At 51.1% G+C, this 24,405-nt stretch overlaps 1 protein-coding gene across 3 annotated transcripts in view; it reads left to right on the forward strand.

The window, feature by feature from the left end:
• APBA2 (amyloid beta precursor protein binding family A member 2) overlaps positions 1-24,405 on the forward strand; it is a 1,219,434-nt gene that overhangs the window by 741,638 nt on the left and 453,391 nt on the right. For all 3 annotated transcript variants that reach the window (XM_086958387.1, XM_086958390.1, XM_086958389.1), the window contains one exon: positions 4,706-4,742. In XM_086958387.1, the coding sequence (XP_086814513.1) occupies positions 4,706-4,742 (37 nt within the window). The remainder of the gene's footprint in view (positions 1-4,705; positions 4,743-24,405) is intronic.

Consider the following 24,405-nt stretch of genomic DNA (forward strand, 5'->3'; position numbering starts at 1 on the left):
CCCATGACAGGCACAGGACAGGAGAGGCGAAGGGCTCCCGAACCGAGAAAAAACTCAGCCAGAACACCCCAAAGCCAGGAGGTCCAGACACACCACAGCCAACCCGCAAGTGGACCAGACACCCCGAGACATAGGGGAAACAACAAGGGACCACCGGCAAACACCAGCAAGGCCCCACCGACAGCCAAAACAGAGGGAGCCAAGGCCACCCAGACCAAACCGGAGCCACCAGGACAAACGAGGCCCGACCCAGTCCAACCCGCAGCAGGACCCACGGAACAAGCGCAAACGGGGGAAAAGCCACAGCAGACCTCCGTACAACAGAAGGACAGGGCAACTACCCCGCAGACAGAGCCTGACCAAACCAGAGAACAACCTCAACCCAAGGCACTCCCCGGAGAAGCAAAACAGGCCCAACCACGAGACACCGAACCTGGACAGCAAGAGGCATAACTCGGACAGGGAGGGAAACACCCCACGCAGGAGAGCCGCCCCGGGAAGAAAAACCCCCCGGGAGACGAAAAGTCCAAGGGGCCACAAGGAAGATAATGCCCCCCCCTCCTGGCCGAACAGTCAAGTGAAGCCATCCCAGCACAACAAAGGCGGACGACCAAACACACCACCAGCACACAGTCCGACTAGACCCCCCCGAACCACAGGGGAACCAAGGCAGAAAGAGGCCAGGCCAACCGAACCGACCAAGGGACAGACTGAAAGCACAGGCAATCAGGATTCAACCCCAGACCAGAGCGAGCCAGCGCCACCAGAGGCACAAGAGCAGCAACAGCACCCCGGGCCACATGAAAGCACCCCAGGAACGCAACAGCACCCGGCATACCCAGGCGACCTCCCAACCAGGCACCAACCAGGCCAGAAACAGCAGAACCCCAGATCCATCAAACAAGATCAGGTGCACCCAGGCAAGCAAGGCCAAAGGCACAACACCCCCATGGGACACCAAGAAAGCAGAGGCAGGAATGAACCCACCGTCCAGCGGGAGCCTGCGACAGCAGAGGCACAAAACACTCCACAGAGCCCCAGAGCCCAGGTCAGAGAACCAACGTCACTCAGGACCCAAATGGATAGCCCCGCAAGAGGCCCAGTGCAAGACACGCCAGGGGGAACAAGAGCCACCGGGCCCAAAGACAAACCACACAGCAGCAGGAAACAGCCGCCGAACATGGAGCCGCCGGGGAGTAGAGGAAGACCGAGCCCCCAACCACCACCGTAGACAGCGGGGCACCGTCAGGAAAACCCCACCAACCTAGGAGCCGAAACCACCCCACGCACAGCAGCACATTCCAAACCGACGCAGGAGGCAGCAAACACCCATTGAAAGGGCCCAAACCGGAAGGAAAGAAGAGGAAGAATCAACCCACCGAACAAGGCAGGGAACACCCGGAACCCCCTAATAGGCAAAGAAGCAGCGGGAACCGGCCTAAGAAGAATGTGTCCCGGAGAACCAGAAGGATCGACGAGGGAGACACAAGCGTGCAGCCGCCAGAACCAGCACCGGACAGCAGACCCCAGAAGGGCCCCGGAACCGAAACAGGAGCGAGTACACCCCCCGACCCTGCCGAAACACAAGCACTCACAACACCGCCCCCACAGAAAGGAGACCCGAGCCCTGCGCAAAGAGCCCGCCACAGTGCCTGAGAAATGGGAAAAAGGGGCAGCACAGAACACAGCCAGAAGCCCAGCCCAACAAGGAGGGACAAGAAGAAGAGGAAGCACCCAGTAGACCCTGGGACAAGAGGAAGGAAGGGACCCCCCGGCCCCAGTCCATACCCCCAAAGGGCAGGGCCACCAAATCAGAATGAAATGCCGCCCAAAAGCAGGCGCACAACCCCACGGATCCAAAAATAGTAAAGAGCCCGCGAAGGGAAGCACCATCAAGGGAGTCCCCCAAGCAGGACCGTCCTCCAAGGCAAAACCCAGCGAGCAGACACAGAGGACCCAGCCACCGTCGCCAACGCCCCAAGGGTTACAAAGGAAAAAGTCTGCCCAGAAATGCCACTGCAGTCCCAACCCGGAAAAAGAGGCAGAGGGACCCACAACCAGCAAACCAGCACAGAAAAAACGGACAGACACATAAAGTGACCGACCCAAAAGCCAGGGCAAGACGCAGCCCGGACCGCAAAACCAGAGGAAGTACAAGCCAGCCTCAAGGTCCCCCATCCCGCAAGACCACAGGAGAAAAAGGAACCGCAACCACGGACACCACCAGGCACCGAGACGCCACACCAGCCACTGGGAACCACCCGCTCCACAGCCAGGAAACCCCAGGAAACCACCGCAAAGGAAACCTCATTGCCAGAAACCGGGGAAAGGCATGACTGACAACCTCCCCCCACACTCCTTTAGCAGGATCCGAACCCATGACTAGTGAGATCCACCATCACCACAGGCACAAGACATACCACCGAACCACAGTTCCAGGCTAGAGATCCAGGAAAAGGGAGGCCCATAAGCCCCAACAACAGGCGAATGGAGAAACGTCTACCGACCAACCATCCACCAAGGGCCACGGAACCCAAAAAGCGTCCCGAGCATGGAGCAGAACACCACGAAGGCACGTCCAGACCATGCCCTATGGAAGGAGCAGTGGAAGACCCAGCGACCACCACCTCCCCGTTACAGCGGAGCCCAAACTACAGAACTCCATAAGGGGAACAGAACAGAGAAATTAGAGCCCAGATCAAGCAATGCAAGATCCACAAGGGCTAATCAGGGAATGCCACACCCCAACAGGACAGTAGGCCAGCCCAAAGTAGTAATGGATATCCACACAGAAGTTGGGCTCCAAGTAGATATAATATCCAGAAGAACAGCTGGACAACCACAGATGAAAGATGTCTTACTTCCCAGTAAGAACACCCAGCAACAGATACAGAAATCAAGAATATACATTCCAAGTGACCTGTATCAATACCAAATGACATAGGCAAATTCCAAATGACATGAAAACATGGAATACCACACCAAACATGACAGAAAGAGGGAGTCCCGGACTCCCCCAAACCCCATGGACCCACCAAAGCAGGGACACAAACGTACATGAAACAGGTATCCAAGGGGGAATAAAAAAGGCAGCCAAGCAGACCGTCACACACCGACCTGAAAGGAGGCCAGACCGCCATGCCACCGGGGTGCAGAGAAGCCAGCCGTGCACAACAAACCACCCCTCCCACCCCGGGCGAACCCGCTAGGGCAGAGAATCAACCCGGAAGAGGGGAGGCCCCAACAGGAAGACAAGACGCGCCACCACCACGGGTCACCGCCATAAACACAAGCAATGCCCCAAATTAAGGGGCAGAGAGCGACCCACGGCAGGGAAAAGAGGTCAGGGGAGAAACCAAGGACATGCAACCACAGCCCCAGAGTCCCGACCCCCCAAAGCACCGGCCCCAGGCATGTGTCATGAGGCGCAGCCCAACACCATCAGAACACCAGGGCGCCCCTAAAAACGTAAACACAAATGAAACGAACATAGAAAGAACAGGCAGCCCTAAACAGGACACAAAAGAGAGAGTAGATACTACCCATCAAAGGAACCTGCCCCAAACAGACACGGGAACCGAAAGGAGGCCAGAGCCTAAAACGTATTGGCGCGCTCTTCACGAGCACCAGCCATAACACATAAAAACTCCAGATTACGTTTGGTAGGAGGGGGAGGAAAAGCGAAACGCTCAGAACCATACGAGGTTGAAGCAACGCCAATACCCGAACCCAGGTAACCGAGTTCAAAGCCGGAAGCATTGCAGGGCACACCACATCCGTACCCCCCAACTCCCGGACAATCCAAATGGCCGCAAACAGTGGGAAACACGGGCCCGATACGAGCACCCAGCCCCCAAACACACCACCAAGTAGGAGCCAAACCGCCACGCCACAGGCGAGCAGAGAGGCCAGCCGCGCCCAACACACCTCCCCTCCCACCCCGGGTGTACCCGCTATGGCAGGGAACATACCCGGAAGAGGGGAGGCCGCAGCAGGGAGACACCACCCCACACCAGGTAGTCAAGGCCCCCCAACCCCACGATCCCGCTAAAGCAGGGACTCGAAGTACATGAAAAAATAAAAAACAGGTACATCAGGGGAAAAAACGGCCGCCCAGCAGGCCGTTTCACACTCACCCGAAAGGAGGCACCGGTCCAGCACCTCCCCACAACGAAGTTGCCTGGAAATGAATTCCGCAGAAAAAACAAACAGGATGTGGATGGGCGGGTCACATGGTTATATGCCTTCGGGTGTGGGTGTGGCCTGGAGGGAAGGGATGGGTTTTTAGTTGCTTGGGAGTTTCTGGTGGGAGGAGCTATGCTCATTAGTAAGGACTGGGACGGGGAGGGCTGACGAGGAGGTAATGTATCACGACACCCGCTTTTCGTTGAAGTGTCTACGCCTTAACCTACACCATTTGAAAACACCGTGTTGGTATTCATCATATCCATCTGCTCCTGTCGTCTCTAGCTCTTTCTTTACACGTGTTGTGTACCCCTCTCTGCTGTAGTCACGCACGTGGCGTGATAAATGGTGCATTTCCTGTGGTTTCTTCCCCACTGCCATCTGCTACCATCAACAGGGGCCTATGTATTTTACACGCTGAGTCACGTCTTGTCACATTTGCCAAGCTAGGGTGCTGCGCGGTTAGAGACGTGGTGTTTATACATTGTTCTAAAATAGGTTTTTTTGTATCTCTTTTCAGACAAAGAAGGTCACATCTTTCCCAAGCTTTGTTGATGGTGAGTATCTCACGGATTGTCATATGTCCCATGTGTTATGATCCCTCATGTGCACCAGAGTAATATGTAAACTACATAGGTGCTGTGTATCTGGGGACTTTGATATGAATGTATTATGGCTGTTCATTTCTAGTTGCAGCAACACCATTATGAGACATACTCGCTTTATTTAGGTCAGCCAATGCAGCAGATGCCTACATGTACATTTCACATTGTAATTTTGACTGGAGAGTATTTTATTTTTTCAAGTCTGCTTTCTTACTTAAATCACAAAGAGAAATGTGACCAGATTAGGACGACGATCACAAAAATACAAAATAAGGTAAAATGTCCATTTGTGAAGCACATGTCCACCCATCATTATCTTGGTCGCTGTTACTCAATCAGTGGTACTCATTTGATCAATTTCCGGCTGAGGGAGGGTTCAAACCTGTGATGAAAAATGGATCCCTGTAGTGGGTGCATTGCTTCTTTCATCCATTGGACCTAGCAGAGGAAGGGGTGGTTATCTGGGTGTGTCCAGCAGTGGTGCGGAAGTGCTGGAGTCATGCCAAATTCCCAGCATTAGCACTATCTAAATTATTTCCATTTACATAGATTATATGGACATTTTTCCGATGCAAATGTCCTGAAAATTTGGCCAGTTGCAGACTTCAGGGACCAATATTGGATTTTATTTTTTAACTTTGTTTATTGGCCTTTCAATTGTAAACTTTTCAACCTTTGCTTACATTTCTAGTCATTAATACAAATGGGGTAGCCCAACTGGTCTAGGACCTGGGTATTTAGCAGTATTAGAAAACAGTGGTCCAAAGACTGTGGGGCAGATTTATGTTAACTGGCGCATCCCCAGGGATGCGCCAGTTAACGTGCGCACAGCTCCGCCACCCATGGTGCAAAAACGGCACAATGCGTGACGCATCTGTGATGGAAATGTGGCGCATTGCTGGAGTTGCGTCGCAAGCGCGACGCAGCTCCAGCAAGGCTCGGGGGTGCCCCATCTACACAATGCTGCGTCAAAACCTACGCCTGCTTCAAGCAGGCGCAGGGTTTTGAAGCAGCATTGCCCTGAAAGTGACTGAGTGAAATCTCATAGATTTCACTCAGCCACTTTCAGGAGGAGTTCCTGCGCAGGAACGCCCCCCCCCTGCGCAGGAACGCCTCCTTATGGCGCAGTGCTTTACAACGTGAGGCATCTCCTAGATGCGTCACGTTGTAATAGGGCGCATTGTTTGCGCCGCAGTTGCGTCAAATAAAGTGACACAATTGCGGCGCAAAGAGGCGCAACTGCCTCATAAATCTGCCCCATATAATTTATGAAGTCGCAAGTCGAAGTCAAACATTTCCTAATTAACAGAGTGAAAAATTCTCACAACACAACAGCTATCGAACCTTCAACAGTGGTGATTTATTCAATTTTTTACCACTCTCATATGATGATATAAATCAACAATTTCAATACATATGGGTCACACTGATTGCCCCCAGGGGAGCGTGCAAAATAGGAAGATGAAGTAGTGCTCAGTGCACAAGAGAACAACGTTTCGACGCTCTTCTGTTAACTCACCTGGACCTATATACTGTCGTTCTCTTGTGCATTTTAATGATCAAATGTATAGGTTACTTATTGACTTATATTAGTGTATGAATTGACCTATGGCCAGGTTTGAATATAGGGGTATTCACTATCCCTAGTGTACAAACAAAAAAAGTGTGTTTTTATGTCACTATCTATACAATTCTACCTTTCCCTTATCACTGAGCACTACTTCATATTCCTATTTTGCACGCTCCCCTGGGGGCAATCAGTGTGACCCATATGTATTGAAATTGTTGATTTATATCATCATATGAGAGTGGTAAAAAATTGAATAAATCACCACTGTTGAAGGTTCGATAGCTGTTGTGTTGTGAGAATTTTTCACATTTCTAGTCATACATGCTTTTCCAATAACTTTTCACGTACAGTGTGACTACTCAAGACTATTGCATGATGGACAGTGCCAGGCATAATCAGTATCTGAAGAGGATGGTGCTGTTAACCATAACCAACCTCACTTTAATAAATGGTAACACAAGTTTCCAAGCTGCTAGTTTCTCCCAACATTTCATGCCGGATAATGCTACTTAGTTTTGTAGCAGTTTGATTAATCCCACTGGGCTAATCAAACTTGGACTAGGAAGCATGAGAGAGTCATCTGCAGGATGGGACCCGCAAATGCTCAACCCAGGGTTCTGGATTATACAATGTATCCAGAAGATATGAAACCATCAGGCGTGCATGCCGTGTACCAGTATGGGCGCAACCAAGCCAATTAAAACACTCTTAAACTTTTATCTCTGGGAACTGTGCCACAGACTGTCAAATGAGCATGCAGGGAGGGGGCTACCAAGGGTCATCTGCTGGGTCCCAGGGTTTTATGCGAAACAGGACTGCCAGCGAGGATAGGCCTCAGACATGTTAACGCAACAATGAGGGATATCCACACATACTTAGTATCACTGGGCCAAGACCCCGAGCAGTCTTCCGTCCCTTTATTTAACCCCTCAGGCGAGCCCGCCCTCAGGTGCGTGCGTGCATGCTAGCCACGCGTGAACCGGCCGGGTGGCACCCTCACTACATCCCTCCAATCTTTTAGATACTAGGTTCATCTACATTTGCACTCAGTCTTTCTTCACGCAACACGCAATGTCTTTGAGTCTCTGGCTGGGGGCTGGGTTCGGCCGAAGACCATACCTCTGTCTCCAGGAGTTCTTTTCCACTCCAGACCCCTCTGTCCCTCTCTCTGACTCGGGGGATGCGCTACCGTTATTCTGCTGTTCTTCTTCCGCCCTCGGTCCTTCTCCGTTTTGACGTTATGCAGGCCCTGGGCTGCAGATGGGGATGTTCGTTGGAGCCACCCCATCACCTTCCTCTGACTCCTCCGCAGTATCCTCCATTGGCAGTAGCTCACGCACCACTCTTTTGAACCATGAAGTGTTCCCTGTGACCACACGAGTCCCCCGCATGGCCGACACCATAGTGCCGTGCACGTTGATGACTTCCCACACCTCCGGCTCATTCGAAGTGTGATACTTCCAGCTGGGTTATTGATCCTTCAGAATGATGCTGTCACCAACTCGGATGCTCATCGGCTGTGCTCTGCGATCTTGGTTCGCCTTGACGTTAGTCGCTTTCGCCGTGCCTGGGCAGCTTCTTGATCCAGTGCTAGGGACTTCACGAGGGATCCGCAGGGACACTGTCCCTCTGCGCCTTTCAGAACATAACTTGGGCCAGGTCACACCAGGTGGTGCAGTGTGGTGTCTGACGATAGGCACTTAAGAACTACTGAAGGCACTGCTCAACATCATTCCCTTTCTCCACTCCGATTCTGAGGGCTCGGTTCATCATAAGCATGAACCGTTCCACCTCGCCATATGCCTGGGGCCACTGTGGCCTGATTTTGCGGTGCCGAATGGCACAGGAGGCCAGGTACTCTTGGAACTCTCTTTCCTGAAATGGTGGGCCATTGTCTGACTTGATCTCTGCAGGCAGTACCATCATAGCAAATACACCCTCCAGTGCGGTCTTGACGTGTTGAAACGCTGTTGACCACACTACATCCACCACCGGTAATTTTTAATGGGAGTCGACAAGAACCAGGGTGCTTCGGTCGTCAGGAAATGACCCAAAGTCGAGGCTCACTATTGTCCAGGGCTTCACAAAGGTAAAATGTCCATTTGTGAAGCACATGTCCACCCATCATTATCTTGGTCGCTGTTACTCAATCAGTGGTACTCATTTGATCGATTTCCGGCTGAGGGAGGGTTCAAACCTGTGATGAAAAATGGATCCCTGTAGTGGGTGCATTGCTTCTTTCATCCATTGGACCTAGCAGAGGAAGGGGTGGTTATCTGGGTATGTCCAGCAGTGGTGCGGAAGTGCTGGAGTCATGCCAAATTCCCAGCATTAGCACTATCTAAATTATTTCCATTTACATAGATTATATGGACATTTTTCCGATGCAAATGTCCTGAAAATTTGGCCAGTTGCAGACTTCAGGGACCAACATTGGATTTTATTTTTTAACTTTGTTTATTGGCCTTTCAATTGTAAACTTTTCAACCTTTGCTTACTTTTCTAGTCATTAATACAAATGGGGTAGCCCAACTGGTCTAGGACCTGGGTATTTAGCAGTATTAGAAAACAGTGGTCCAAAGACTGTGGGGCAGATTTATGTTAACTGGCGCATCCCCAGGGATGCGCCAGTTAACGTGCGCCACAGCTCCGCCACCCATGGTGCGCCGCATTTATAATGCGGTGCACCATGGTGCAAAAACGGCACAATGCGTGACGCATCTGTGATGGAAATGTGGCGCATTGCTGGAGTTGCGTCGCAAGCGCGACGCAGCTCCAGCAAGGCTTGGGGGTGCCCCATCTACACAATGCTGCGTCAAAACCTACGCCTGCTTCAAGCAGGCGCAGGGTTTTGACGCAGCATTGCCCTGAAAGTGACTGAGTGAAATCTCATAGATTTCACTCAGCCACTTTCAGGAGGAGTTCCTGCGCAGGAACGCCCCCCCCTGCGCAGGAACGCCTCCTTATGGCGCAGTGCTTTACAACGTGAGGCATCTCCTAGATGCGTCATGTTGTAATTGGGCGCATTGTTTGCGCCGCAGTTGCGTCAAATAAAGTGACACAATTGCGGCGCAAAGAGGCGCAACTGCCTCATAAATCTGCCCCATATAATTTATGAAGTCGCAAGTCGAAGTCAAACATTTCCTAATTAACAGAGTGAAAAATTCTCACAACACAACAGCTATCGAACCTTCAACAGTGGTGATTTATTCAATTTTTTACCACTCTCATATGATGATATAAATCAACAATTTCAATACATATGGGTCACACTGATTGCCCCCAGGGGAGCGTGCAAAATAGGAAGATGAAGTAGTGCTCAGTGCACAAGAGAACAACGTTTCGACGCTCTTCTGTTAACTCACCTGGACCTATATACTGTCGTTCTCTTGTGCATTTTAATGATCAAATGTATAGGTTACTTATTGACTTATATTAGTGTATGAATTGACCTATGGCCAGGTTTGAATATAGGGGTATTCACTATCCCTAGTGTACAAACAAAAAAAGTGTGTTTTTATGTCACTATCTATACAATTCTACCTTTCCCTTATCACTGAGCACTACTTCATATTCCTATTTTGCACGCTCCCCTGGGGGCAATCAGTGTGACCCATATGTATTGAAATTGTTGATTTATATCATCATATGAGAGTGGTAAAAAATTGAATAAATCACCACTGTTGAAGGTTCGATAGCTGTTGTGTTGTGAGAATTTTTCACATTTCTAGTCATACATGCTTTTCCAATAACTTTTCACGTACAGTGTGACTACTCAAGACTATTGCATGATGGACAGTGCCAGGCATAATCAGTATCTGAAGAGGATGGTGCTGTTAACCATAACCAACCTCACTTTAATAAATGGTAACACAAGTTTCCAAGCTGCTAGTTTCTCCCAACATTTCATGCCGGATAATGCTACTTAGTTTTGTAGCAGTTTGATTAATCCCACTGGGCTAATCAAACTTGGACTAGGAAGCATGAGAGAGTCATCTGCAGGATGGGACCCGCAAATGCTCAACCCAGGGTTCTGGATTATACAATGTATCCAGAAGATATGAAACCATCAGGCGTGCATGCCGTGTACCAGTATGGGCGCAACCAAGCCAATTAAAACACTCTTAAACTTTTATCTCTGGGAACTGTGCCACAGACTGTCAAATGAGCATGCAGGAAGGGGGCTACCAAGGGTCATCTGCTGGGTCCCAGGGTTTTATGCGAAACAGGACTGCCAGCGAGGATAGGCCTCAGACATGTTAACGCAACAATGAGGGATATCCACACATACTTAGTATCACTGGGCCAAGACCCCGAGCAGTCTTCCGTCCCTTTATTTAACCCCTCAGGCGAGCCCGCCCTCAGGTGCGTGCGTGCGTGCTAGCCACGCGTGAACCGGCCGGGTGGCACCCTCACTACATCCCTCCAATCTTTTAGATACTAGGTTCATCTACATTTGCACTCAGTCTTTCTTCACGCAACACGCAATGTCTTTGAGTCTCTGGCTGGGGGCTGGGTTCGGCCGAAGACCATACCTCTGTCTCCAGGAGTTCTTTTCCACTCCAGACCCCTCTGTCCCTCTCTCTGACTCGGGGGATGCGCTACCGTTATTCTGCTGTTCTTCTTCCGCCCTCGGTCCTTCTCCGTTTTGACGTTATGCAGGCCCTGGGCTGCAGATGGGGATGTTCGTTGGAGCCACCCCATCACCTTCCTCTGACTCCTCCGCAGTATCCTCCATTGGCAGTAGCTCACGCACCACTCTTTTGAACCATGAAGTGTTCCCTGTGACCACACGAGTCCCCCGCATGGCCGACACCATAGTGCCGTGCACGTTGATGACTTCCCACACCTCCGGCTCATTCGAAGTGTGATACTTCCAGCTGGGTTATTGATCCTTCAGAATGATGCTGTCACCAACTCGGATGCTCATCGGCTGTGCTCTGCGATCTTGGTTCGCCTTGACGTTAGTCGCTTTCGCCGTGCCTGGGCAGCTTCTTGATCCAGTGCTAGGGACTTCACGAGGGATCCGCAGGGACACTGTCCCTCTGCGCCTTTCAGAACATAACTTGGGCCAGGTCACACCAGGTGGTGCAGTGTGGTGTCTGACGATAGGCACTTAAGAACTACTGAAGGCACTGCTCAACATCATTCCCTTTCTCCACTCCGATTCTGAGGGCTCGGTTCATCATAAGCATGAACCGTTCCACCTCGCCATATGCCTGGGGCCACTGTGGCCTGATTTTGCGGTGCCGAATGGCACAGGAGGCCAGGTACTCTTGGAACTCTCTTTCCTGAAATGGTGGGCCATTGTCTGACTTGATCTCTGCAGGCAGTACCATCATAGCAAATACACCCTCCAGTGCGGTCTTGACGTGTTGAAACGCTGTTGACCACACTACATCCACCACCGGTAATTTTTAATGGGAGTCGACAAGAACCAGGGTGCTTCGGTCGTCAGGAAATGACCCAAAGTCGAGGCTCACTATTGTCCAGGGCTCCCGGCATGGGTCCTCTGTGATTACCGGATGTGGTGCAGGGTCACCTCCCGTGATGTTGCAAGCATGGCAGGTGCGAATTACTTCCTCGACCATGGCATCCCTGCCTGGAAACCAAACCTTGATTTCCAACCTGGCTCTAGTCTTTGATATCCCTTGATGCCCTTGGTGCACCTACTGGACCACCTTCTCTTGAAAGCTCCTCGGAATCACAAGGGTGGTACCCCGCAGCACAACTCCATGTAGTCCCTTGCTGAGTTTACACTGAACGTACCACACCTGTTGCCGAAACAGTCTTTCATCCACTGTCAGTGCACTGATTCCATCGAAATGACGCCAGTTCCTGTTGGCTAACGTGATCATGACCTTGGCGAGGCACTCATCGGACTCGGTAGCCTTCCCAATATCTTCTAGGGTGAGGGCAACTGGGCATGCTTCGAGGGAGACCATCCAGACATACACTTCGGTGCAGCCTTCATCAGACAGTGGGCTGGGTGTCCCTGGCAGGCCGGGGTGCTGCGACAGGAACTCAGCAGGGTTGTTGACCCCCGGATGAAAGGTGACATCGAAGTGATAGGCCTGCAATTGAACTGCCCACCTCTCGATTCGGGGAGGAGCCAGCCCAGATGTGCCGGCGAAGAGGGGAACAAGTGACTTGTGGTCCGTGACCACTCGAAATTCGTGTCCATACAAATAGAGGTGGAAATGCTGGCACGCCCACTTGATGGCCAGGACCTCACGCTCTATTTGTGCATAACGCATCTCTGTTCCGGTCAGTGCCCTGCTAGCAAATGCCATTGGGACCCACTTCTTGGACACTGTCTCCTGCATCGACTGCGCCCAGCCATACGGGGCTTGTGAGAAGTTGGCCTGATATGTAGTGTTTCCAATTCTGGAACCACTTGGTATCAGTCCAAACAAACCCCAAAGATGTCAGGTTGTAAGTCAACCTTGTTAGACAAGCTATCCTAGAGGTAGCATGGACTAAGCAGCCTTAAAGGCTAAACTTAAGAGGTCGTGTTAAGCGAGCTGTTTTACCACATACAATCCTGTAATCAAATGAAAGGACACCACACAAGTATATATTATAAAAATATATGTATTTATTTCTAAATTACTCCCCAGTACTCTTTATGAGGAAAGGGGCACAAGCGTTAAATCAAAAGCACAGTATAACATATAAAGTTGCACAATTATGGATGAGGGCGGGTGGCCACTCAGACCATATACTAAAAAAGTGGTATAAGTAACACTTCTCGAACAGTGGTTAGGCCTAGGGCCTAGAGATTCGCTGGGAGCAGTCAGGACTAGCAATGCTGAAGTCGGGAGTAGCCCACAGGAGACGGGTGCAGCACGGAAAGTGCGGCTCGCACCAATGCAATGTCAATGGTGCGTAAAAGTTAGATAAAGTGAATTAAAAGATACTTCCGCTGAACCTAGAGGAACAAAACTTTAGACACAGACCCTAGAGGTGTGTACCAGTGTAAGAACACCGGCGTTGCAATGTTGCCTCACCCACAGGCCGTGGGTGCACAGGGTCGAAGTGGCGTCGGGTTCTGACACGCAGGCTCTTGGTGCTTGAAGCTGTTGCAGCTGCAGGCGCTGTGAAGCAGAAGTGTCCGGTGCGATCCAAGGGTAGATCAAAGTAGAAAAGTACCTGAAAGCAGAGGGGACAGAGTCTGGGTCACTCAGCAGTGACCAGGGTGGAACCAGGACGGAACCAGGCAATGTCGGGCGCAATCAGGTGGTTGTCGATAGGCTTCTCCCCGCTGTCACGTGGGCTCTGGGGCATCTGCGACGTCCAGGAGCAGGTCACGATCTGTCCCACGTAGGCTCTCGCCGTCAGCACCGTCGGCTTCAAGATTGCAGCAAACAGCACTTGGCAAAAGCAATCCACGCGGAACCGGGAGATTGCTTACCACTCGAACCAGGAGGGTCAGAGTGGGGGCTCCTTTTCACAGGAGCTGGTGCAGATCTGGAGCAACCAGAAAAGCAAGTCGTATTTGAAGTTTCGTCGGCACAGGGGCCACAAGCCAGCTGGCAAGTGACCGGGCCAACGCGTCGAGCCGCCACAAGCAGAAGGGCCCCACGCAGCACTCGTCGAGTGTGGAGGGGGTAGCTTTGGTGCAAGTGTAGCTCGGGGTGGGGGCTTCTCAAACCCCGGTGCACAGCTTCGAGGATCACTCGTGGGCTGCACGGTCAGCGTCTCGTGGCCTTTTCAAGATGGCGTGCCCCACGCTTCCGGTCGCCTCCACTGGTCTCAGCTCTGCAGGGACTGTGGATCGGGCAGGGAGAAGGCAGGCAAGCTTGATCTCGTCGATCTCTGTCGCTCGAGTCCGGAATGTGAGCAGTTGGCCTGATATGTAGTGTTTCCAATTCTGGAACCACTTGGTATCAGTCCAAACAAACCCCAAAGATGTCAGGTTGTAAGTCAACCTTGTTAGACAAGCTATCCTAGAGGTAGCATGGACTAAGCAGCCTTAAAGGCTAAACTTAAGAGGTCGTGTTAAGCGAGCTGTTTTACCACATACAATCCTGTAATCAAATGAAAGGACACCACACAAGTATATATTATAAAAATATATGTATTTATTTCTAAATTACTCCCTAGTACTCTTTATGAGGAAAGGGGCACAAGCGTTAAATCAAAAGCACAGTATAACATATAAAGTTGCACAATTATGGATGAGGGCGGGTGGCCACTCAGACCATATACTAAAAAAGTGGTATAAGTAACACTTCTCGAACAGTGGTTAGGCCTAGGGCCTAGAGATTCGCTGGGAGCAGTCAGGACTAGCAATGCTGAAGTCGGGAGTAGCCCACAGGAGACGGGTGCAGCACGGAAAGTGCGGCTCGCACCAATGCAATGTCAATGGTGCGTAAAAGTTAGATAAAGTGAATTAAAAGATACTTCCGCTGAACCTAGAGGAACAAAACTTTAGACACAGACCCTAGAGGTGTGTACCAGTGTAAGAACACCGGCGTTGCAATGTTACCTCACCCACAGGCCGTGGGTGCACAGGGTCGAAGTGGCGTCGGGTTCTGACACGCAGGCTCTTGGTGCTTGAAGCTGTTGCAGCTGCAGGCGCTGTGAAGCAGAAGTGTCCGGTGCGATCCAAGGGTGGATCGAAGTAGAAAAGTACCTGAAAGCAGAGGGGACAGAGTCTGGGTCACTCAGCAGTGACCAGGGTGGAACCAGGACGGAACCAGGCAATGTCGGGCGCAATCAGGTGGTTGTCGATAGGCTTCTCTCCGCTGTCACGTGGGCTCTGGGGCATCTGCGATGTCCAGGAGCAGGTCACGATCTGTCCCACGTAGGCTCTCGCCGTCAGCACCGTCGGCTTCAAGATTGCAGCAAACAGCACTTGGCAAAAGCAATCCACGCGGAACCGGGAGATTGCTTATCACTCAAACCAGGAGGGTCAGAGTGGGGGCTCCTTTTCACAGGAGCTGGTGCAGATCTGGAGCAACCAGAAAAGCAAGTCGTATTTGAAGTTTCGTCGGCACAGGGGCCACAAGCCAGCTGGCAAGTGACCGGGCCAACGCGTCGAGCCGCCACAAGCAGAAGGGCCCCACGCAACACTCGTCGAGTGTGGAGGGGGTAGCTTTGGTGCAAGTGTAGCTCGGGGTGGGGGCTTCTCAAACCCCGGTGCACAGCTTCGAGGATCACTCGTGGGCTGCACGGTCAGCGTCTCGTGGCCTTTTCAAGATGGCGTGCCCCACGCTTCCGGTCGCCTCCACTGGTCTCAGCTCTGCAGGGACTGTGGATCGGGCAGGGAGAAGGCAGGCAAGCTTGATCTCGTCGATCTCTGTCGCGCGAGTCCCGGCGGGGACTGCAACAAAGCAAGGGTCGAGGGCTGGATGGTACCTGTTTGCACAGGGTGGTCACTCCTTGACCACAAGGGAGATTCTTCAGTCTTCTAACATCGTGTAGAAAGTCGAAGGGTCCAGAATTCGTTTCTTATGTTTCTTCAGGATGATCTGAGTTGCATTGGCACTGCTCCCACTCTTATTCCAATCTGAGGGGTGGATCTCCTGCTAGGTCCCTCCCCTATGGGTGGGACCAGGAAGGGGGGTGGTTACACCCCCTTTCCTTTGTCCAGGTCTCACTGGAGCTGGGGCTGGGCTGCCCCAGAACCGGTTTGACCGGATTATGCAAGGGGAAGCCTTGTGCTCCCCAGGCACTGTCTGGTTTCTTTCAAACCTCCCTGCTACAATCCACTATCTCCTGTCTGGGGTGGTGTCACACCTCCCAGTGACAGGAAAGCCTTTGTCCAGGCCTCCTCTGCTGAGTTTCGGTCAGCAGCAGGAGGTCAGACATGTGTCTGTGGCAGAAGCATCCATTTTGTGGATCTGAGGCTCTTTTAAAAATCAACCGCGTTTTAGCAAAAGTAACATGTCGTCCCCTCTAGAGGGGTGGAATGCTACCCCCGTCGCCAGGACTGGCGAGGGGGTAGTATTCCAAATCGTATGACACCTTACACGACATGTTTTGATAAAGCCAAACCAAAGTTGACATATAACCGCGAGGATTATAATGCACTTAATAGTATATGGTTTGGCATTATCCCGGAACAGCTAAGGGAATTGGTCCCGACAGCTGCAGACAGGCTCAGCTCATGCTAGAGCACCATCTCACATTAAACCACACACTCTGCCTTCAGGATTGTTAAGGCCTGCCATAGGAGTGGCTCACAGGTTTATATGTGTCCAGATAGGTTTAGATATAGGCATACTATATCTAAGCAAGGGATGATTACACCACCTTGCCCCAGCTGAGTGATCAGCCAGTTGTGTCAATTTTAGATAGCCAGCCAGGGGTGGCAAAAGATATGCTGCAGCCCCTGGTAGGCCTTGGATGCACCTATGCCCTGGGCACCTATAGTGCTCTGTACAGGGGCTGATAAGGTGACCCAAGCCAATCTAGTTATGCACCTAGGGTACATGGAATCCATTTTACAGAGAGAGCAGATAGCCTGGGGCCCTGATTAGCAGGGAACCAGGCCAACTAAGTCGAAAACCAGCTAAACACAAGGCAGAAAATCTGGGGTAACCATAGTCAGGTAGCCACCTTCCTACATAACCCCCCCCCCCCCAAACGAAAGGAGATAAGGCTATCCTTGTCCAGGTAAGCCTTTATTGCCTGAGTGGTCATATAAGGAAGTACCTGCACTAGCATGGGTACCCCCTGTCTCATGGTCCACTAAGCAGTCCCTCACCCTTGGGGTATCAGAGGGTCTCCACCATAGGGAATCACTACCTTGGGTGTGTCTTTGCAAGTTAGAAAGCTGGTTTGGATATGGAGTGTTGAAGTGAGGCTCCACTAATTTAGGACTCAGCTTCCTCCAATTATCTTCCACCATGTGTGCCCTTCTCTCTTCAACTGAGTTGCACTGTGCTCTCAGGGTCAACCTCTTGCTACCTAAAGCTGGAGGCTGGGTCCCTCTGTTTGGCTTGCTGGAGGGACAGTTCAGGTTTGGGCCCTTTGGGTCCCAGGTTTGGCTGTGCCCAACAGAATCCATCTGTGGGAGGTCCCTAACTACTTTTAAGGGGGCTCCCTCAGGAGTTTTTAAAGTTTTCACCTCACTAGGGCTACTAGTTTTGGTGCCCCTAATCTGTTGATGGGGGTGCTTTATTTGACAGGGGGCCCTCTGGGTCTCACTGTCCTTCTTGTCCTCTGCAGCCCTGGGCTGACTAAGGCAAGGTAGAGAGGGGCAGGTTACCTGCTCCAGACTGGATCCCACCTGAGAAGGGTCCACTGCCATCAGAGGCTCTGTCACGCAAGGCCTAACAACCGCTGGGCCAGTTCCTTCATCAGGGGTAAGATCAGTTCCCTGAGGAGGCTGATCCTGTCCTACTGTCTGGTGAGGGGGAGATTTCTCTTCCTCCTCCATGCTCTCAGTTTGGGTGGAGTGATCCATCATTTCAGGCTTCACAACACACATATCTGTTTGAGTTTGGGCTGTGGCCATCACAGCCCCACCAACCTTTTCAGGAGGAGACTCAGTTTGGGTTTCTGCTGTTATCATAACAGCTTTGCTATTCTGTTTTGGAAGAGCTTCTGTTAAAGATGGGGCAGAGAGTTGCTCAGCCCTACCAACCTTTTCAGGAAGGACATCTTGGATTGGGGCTGTAGCTATTACAGCCCCACTAACCTTTCCATTGGAGTTTACCATTCTGGAATGGATTTCTTGTTCAACCTCTGCCCAGGCTGAGATTTCTAAATCATTACCCAGTAGGCAGTCTACAGGCAAGTTTGGTGACACTGCCACTCTCTTTGGGCCAGTGACACCTCCCCAGCTGAGACTTACTACTGCCATGGGATGATTTGTTTGGATACCATCAATGTTTGTTACCTGGTATGTGGCACCTGGTAAAAGTTGCTTAGAGGGGACTATACAGTCAGCCACCATGGTGATGCTAGCCCCTGTGTCTCTAAAGGCTTCAACTTTCAAACCATTGATGATGGGTTCTTGTCTATATTTGCTCAAGGTATTTGGGCAAACAGAGAAGTTGGTAAACCCCATGCCAGTCTCATAAACAAGATCATTGGGGGATGGGGACCTGGATAGGCCAGGGTCCCCTTGGGCTCCAAAAGTAAACCCACCCAGATTCCTGGGTGTGCTCCCACTTCCTGGGGGATTACTGCCGACAGTAACAGGAGGTGTTGGAGCTGGCTTTGGAGGTATGTTTTCTTTATTGCCATTCTTGGGACAACAGCTGTCTGTTTTGTAATGCCCAACCTGTTTACAGGCATGACAATAAGGCTTTTTCTCAGTTGAAGAAGTGTCTTGGGACCCACCCCCATTCTTGGAGTTTTGGGGCCCTGGGGAAGTGTTTTCTTTACTTTTATCCCCACCCTTATCTTGAGGCTTGGTAGACTCCTTCTTCTGGTTATTGTCCTGATTCTTAGGCCTAATCCTGGTTCTGACCCATTTATCTGCCCTCTTTCCCAATTCTTGGGGAGAGGTCAAATCTGAGTCCACCAGGTGCTGGTGTAAGAGCTGGTTCTGACAATTACTAAGGATCTGCTCCCTCATAATCAAATTATACAATCCTGTGAAGTCATGTACTTTGCTGCCATTTAGCCAACCCTCCAGAGCCTTAGTTGCACAATCAACAAAATCAGTCCAGTCCTGAGTCTGTGTCTTCTGGGTATCTCTGAACTTTAACCTGTACTGTTCAGTGGTTAAGCCAAACCCATCTATTAGAACACTCTTCAGGACTTTGTAATTGCTGGCATCCTCATGTCTGACAGTGAGGAGCCTATCTCTCCCTTTCTCTGAAAAGGAGTACCATAAGATTGCTGCCCACTGTTCCTCAGGAACCTGCTGTACCATGCAGGCTCTCTCCAGAGCAGTCATCCATTTGTGGATATCATCCCCTTCCTTGTAGGGGGGCACAATCTTTGTCAGGTTTCTACTATCATAGGACCTGGGTTTCTCTTTAGGAATATTGCTGCCACCAGTGGCATTTAAGCCACTCAATTTCTGCTCTCTTGCCAAGGTAAGTTTAGCTTGGGCCAAGGTAAGCTTAGCTTGAGCCAGGGCTACCTCCTCCCTCTCTATTTGGAGTTGGACAGCCCTCATTCTGGCCCTATGCTCTTTCCTCTGGGAGGGAGTCATCCCTCTCTGAGATTCTCTTGAGGCACTAGAAAGATGAGAGTCCCCTGATGGAGATCTCACCCTCCTGTTACCTGGGAGAATTTGGTTATGAGATCTGGAGTGGTGCTGGCCCTCTCCATTCTCATGTAGGTCTAGGTTGGCCTGGTTAAGCCTGGCAACCTGTACCTGGTTCACCCTCTGATCCTGATCTTCAGGCTCATCTACATCTGAGCCTTCCTCTTCCTCTTCCTCCTCCTCTTCATCTTCTGGAAGATCCTCATTCTCAGGGGAGGTTATCCCTTCACCTGTCTCTAAGGGAGCCTGACTCACCTTATCTAAGTCATCCTTTTCTAGGATAGCTATTAGGGAAGGAATTGTAGGGCCTCTGCCCTTTTTTAGCCCCCTGGCTGTGCACAAGGCACTCAGGTCTTTGTGGCTAAGGTTGTCATATCTGGATGTTGTCCCTATAGGATCAACTATTACAGGAGCAGAGCCTGAGGCTCTACCTGTATCAGACATGACTGCTAGTGAGGTGTAAGTGATGCACTTACCTACACTAAGTGTTTTCCTACTGTACCTTGCTAGTGAGTTGTAGTCAGGGTGTGCTAATCCCTTTAATCTACAACTACTAAGTTCAGTAGAACTTAATATGCTAAGCTTTTGATTTATATGTACCTAGAGGTACTTGATGTGATCTTTCAATTTGATGTAAAGATTGCAATGGTAAAACAAACAGCAAGCTCAAATCCGCACCGCTGCACACCAATGTGAGAAGTTGGCCTGATATGTAGTGTTTCCAATTCTGGAACCACTTGGTATCAGTCCAAACAAACCCCAAAGATGTCAGGTTGTAAGTCAACCTTGTTAGACAAGCTATCCTAGAGGTAGCATGGACTAAGCAGCCTTAAAGGCTAAACTTAAGAGGTCGTGTTAAGCGAGCTGTTTTACCACATACAATCCTGTAATCAAATGAAAGGACACCACACAAGTATATATTATAAAAATATATGTATTTATTTCTAAATTACTCCCCAGTACTCTTTATGAGGAAAGGGGCACAAGCGTTAAATCAAAAGCACAGTATAACATATAAAGTTGCACAATTATGGATGAGGGCGGGTGGCCACTCAGACCATATACTAAAAAAGTGGTATAAGAAACACTTCTCGAACAGTGGTTAGGCCTAGGGCCTAGAGATTCGCTGGGAGCAGTCAGGACTAGCAATGCTAAAGTCGGGAGTAGCCCACAGGAGACGGGTGCAGCACGGAAAGTGCGGCTCGCACCAATGCAATGTCAATGGTGCGTAAAAGTTAGATAAAGTGAATTAAAAGATACTTCCGCTGAACCTAGAGGAACAAAACTTTAGACACAGACCCTAGAGGTGTGTACCAGTGTAAGAACACCGGCGTTGCAATGTTGCCTCACCCACAGGCCGTGGGTGCACAGGGTCGAAGTGGCGTCGGGTTCTGACACGCAGGCTCTTGGTGCTTGAAGCTGTTGCAGCTGCAGGCGCTGTGAAGCAGAAGTGTCCGGTGCGATCCAAGGGTGGATCAAAGTAGAAAAGTACCTGAAAGCAGAGGGGACAGAGTCTGGGTCACTCAGCAGTGACCAGGGTGGAACCAGGACGGAACCAGGCAATGTCGGGCGCAATCAGGTGGTTGTCGATAGGCTTCTCTCCGCTGTCACGTGGGCTCTGGGGCATCTGCGACGTCCAGGAGCAGGTCACGATCTGTCCCACGTAGGCTCTCGCCGTCAGCACAGTCGGCTTCAAGATTGCAGCAAACAGCACTTGGCAAAAGCAATCCACGCGGAACCGGGAGATTGCTTACCACTCGAACCAGGAGGGTCAGAGTGGGGGCTCCTTTTCACAGGAGCTGGTGCAGATCTGGAGCAACCAGAAAAGCAAGTCGTATTTGAAGTTTCGTCGGCACAGGGGCCACAAGCCAGCTGGCAAGTGACCGGGCCAACGCGTCGAGCCGCCACAAGCAGAAGGGCCCCACGCAGCACTCGTCAAGTGTGGAGGAGGTAGCTTTGGTGCAAGTGTAGCTCGGGGTGGGGGCTTCTCAAACCCCGGTGCACAGCTTCGAGGATCACTCGTGGGCTGCACGGTCAGCGTCTCGTGGCCTTTTCAAGATGGCGTGCCCCACGCTTCCGGTCGCCTCCACTGGTCTCAGCTCTGCAGGGACTGTGGATCGGGCAGGGAGAAGGCAGGCAAGCTTGATCTCGTCGATCTCTGTCGCTCGAGTCCGGAATGTGAGCAGTTGGCCTGATATGTAGTGTTTCCAATTCTGGAACCACTTGGTATCAGTCCAAACAAACCCCAAAGATGTCAGGTTGTAAGTCAACCTTGTTAGACAAGCTATCCTAGAGGTAGCATGGACTAAGCAGCCTTAAAGGCTAAACTTAAGAGGTCGTGTTAAGCGAGCTGTTTTACCACATACAATCCTGTAATCAAATGAAAGGACACCACACAAGTATATATTATAAAAATATATGTATTTATTTCTAAATTACTCCCTAGTACTCTTTATGAGGAAAGGGGCACAAGCGTTAAATCAAAAGCACAGTATAACATATAAAGTTGCACAATTATGGATGTGGGCGGGTGGCCACTCAGACCATATACTAAAAAAGTGGTATAAGTAACACTTCTCGAACAGTGGTTAGGCCTAGGGCCTAGAGATTCGCTGGGAGCAGTCAGGACTAGCAATGCTGAAGTCGGGAGTAGCCCACAGGAGACGGGTGCAGCACGGAAAGTGCGGCTCGCACCAATGCAATGTCAATGGTGCGTAAAAGTTAGATAAAGTGAATTAAAAGATACTTCCGCTGAACCTAGAGAAACAAAACTTTAGACACAGACCCTAGAGGTGTGTACCAGTGTAAGAACACCGGCGTTGCAATGTTACCTCACCCACAGGCCGTGGGTGCACAGGGTCGAAGTGGCGTCGGGTTCTGACACGCAGGCTCTTGGTGCTTGAAGCTGTTGCAGCTGCAGGCGCTGTGAAGCAGAAGTGTCCGGTGCGATCCAAGGGTGGATCGAAGTAGAAAAGTACCTGAAAGCAGAGGGGACAGAGTCTGGGTCACTCAGCAGTGACCAGGGTGGAACCAGGACGGAACCAGGCAATGTCGGGCGCAATCAGGTGGTTGTCGATAGGCTTCTCTCCGCTGTCACGTGGGCTCTGGGGCATCTGCGACGTCCAGGAGCAGGTCACGATCTGTCCCACATAGGCTCTCGCCGTCAGCACCGTCGGCTTCAAGATTGCAGCAAACAGCACTTGGCAAAAGCAATCCACGCGGAACCGGGAGATTGCTTACCACTCAAACCAGGAGGGTCAGAGTGGGGGCTCCTTTTCACAGGAGCTGGTGCAGATCGGGAGCAACCAGAAAAGCAAGTCGTATTTGAAGTTTCGTCGGCACAGGGGCCACAAGCCAGCTGGCAAGTGACCGGGCCAACGCGTCGAGCCGCCACAAGCAGAAGGGCCCCACGCAGCACTCGTCGAGTGTGGAGGGGGTAGCTTTGGTGCAAGTGTAGCTCGGGGTGGGGGCTTCTCAAACCCCGGTGCACTGCTTCTAGGATCACTCGTGGGCTGCACGGTCAGCGTCTCGTGGCCTTTTCAAGATGGCGTGCCCCACGCTTCCGGTCGCCTCCACTGGTCTCAGCTCTGCAGGGACTGTGGATCGGGCAGGGAGAAGGCAGGCAAGCTTGATCTCGTCGATCTCTGTCGCTCGAGTCCCGGCGGGGACTGCAACAAAGCAAGGGTCGAGGGCTGGATGGTACCTGTTTGCACAGGGTGGTCACTCCTTGACCACAAGGGAGATTCTTCAGTCTTCTAACGTCGTGTAGAAAGTCGAAGGGTCCAGAATTCGTTTCTTATGTTTCTTCAGGATGATCTGAGTTGCATTGGCACTGCTCCCACTCTTATTCCAATCTGAGGGGTGGATCTCCTGCTAGGTCCCTCCCCTATGGGTGGGACCAGGAAGGGGGGTGGTTACACCCCCTTTCCTTTGTCCAGGTCTCACTGGAGCTGGGGCTGGGCTGCCCCAGAACTGGTTTGACCGGATTATGCAAGGGGAAGCCTTGTGCTCCCCAGGCACTGTCTGGTTTCTTTCAAACCTCCCTGCTACAATCCACTATCTCCTGTCTGGGGTGGTGTCACACCTCCCAGTGACAGGAAAGCCTTTGTCCAGGCCTCCTCTGCTGAGTTTCGGTCAGCAGCAGGAGGTCAGACATGTGTCTGTGGCAGAAGCATCCATTTTGTGGATCTGAGGCTCTTTTAAAAATCAACCGCGTTTTAGCAAAAGTAACATGTCGTCCCCTCTAGAGGGGTGGAATGCTACCCCCATCGCCAGGATTGGCGAGGGGGTAGTATTCCAAATCGTATGACACCTTACACGACATGTTTTGATAAAGCCAAACCAAAGTTGACATATAACCGCGAGGATTATAATGCACTTAATAGTATATGGTTTGGCATTATCCCGGAACAGCTAAGGGAATTGGTCCCGACAGCTGCAGACAGGCTCAGCTCATGCTAGAGCACCATCTCACATTAAACCACGCACTCTGCCTTCAGGATTGTTAAGGCCTGCCATAGGAGTGGCTCACAGGTTTATATGTGTCCAGATAGGTTTAGATATAGGCATACTATATCTAAGCAAGGGGTGATTACACCACCTTGCCCCAGCTGAGTGATCAGCCAGTTGTGTCAATTTTAGATAGCCAGCCAGGGGTGGCAAAAGATATGCTGCAGCCCCTGGTAGGCCTTGGATGCACCTATGCCCTGGGCACCTATAGTGCTCTGTACAAGGGCTGATAAGGTGACCCAAGCCAATCTAGTTATGCACCTAGGGTACATGGAATCCATTTTACAGAGAGAGCAGATAGCCTGGGGCCCTGATTAGCAGGGAACCAGGCCAACTAAGTCGAAAACCAGCTAAAGACAAGG

This window comes from Lissotriton vulgaris, chromosome 2_1, assembly GCF_964263255.1.
Source record: "Lissotriton vulgaris chromosome 2_1, aLisVul1.2, whole genome shotgun sequence".
In the NCBI taxonomy this organism is placed as follows: domain Eukaryota; kingdom Metazoa; phylum Chordata; class Amphibia; order Caudata; family Salamandridae; genus Lissotriton; species Lissotriton vulgaris.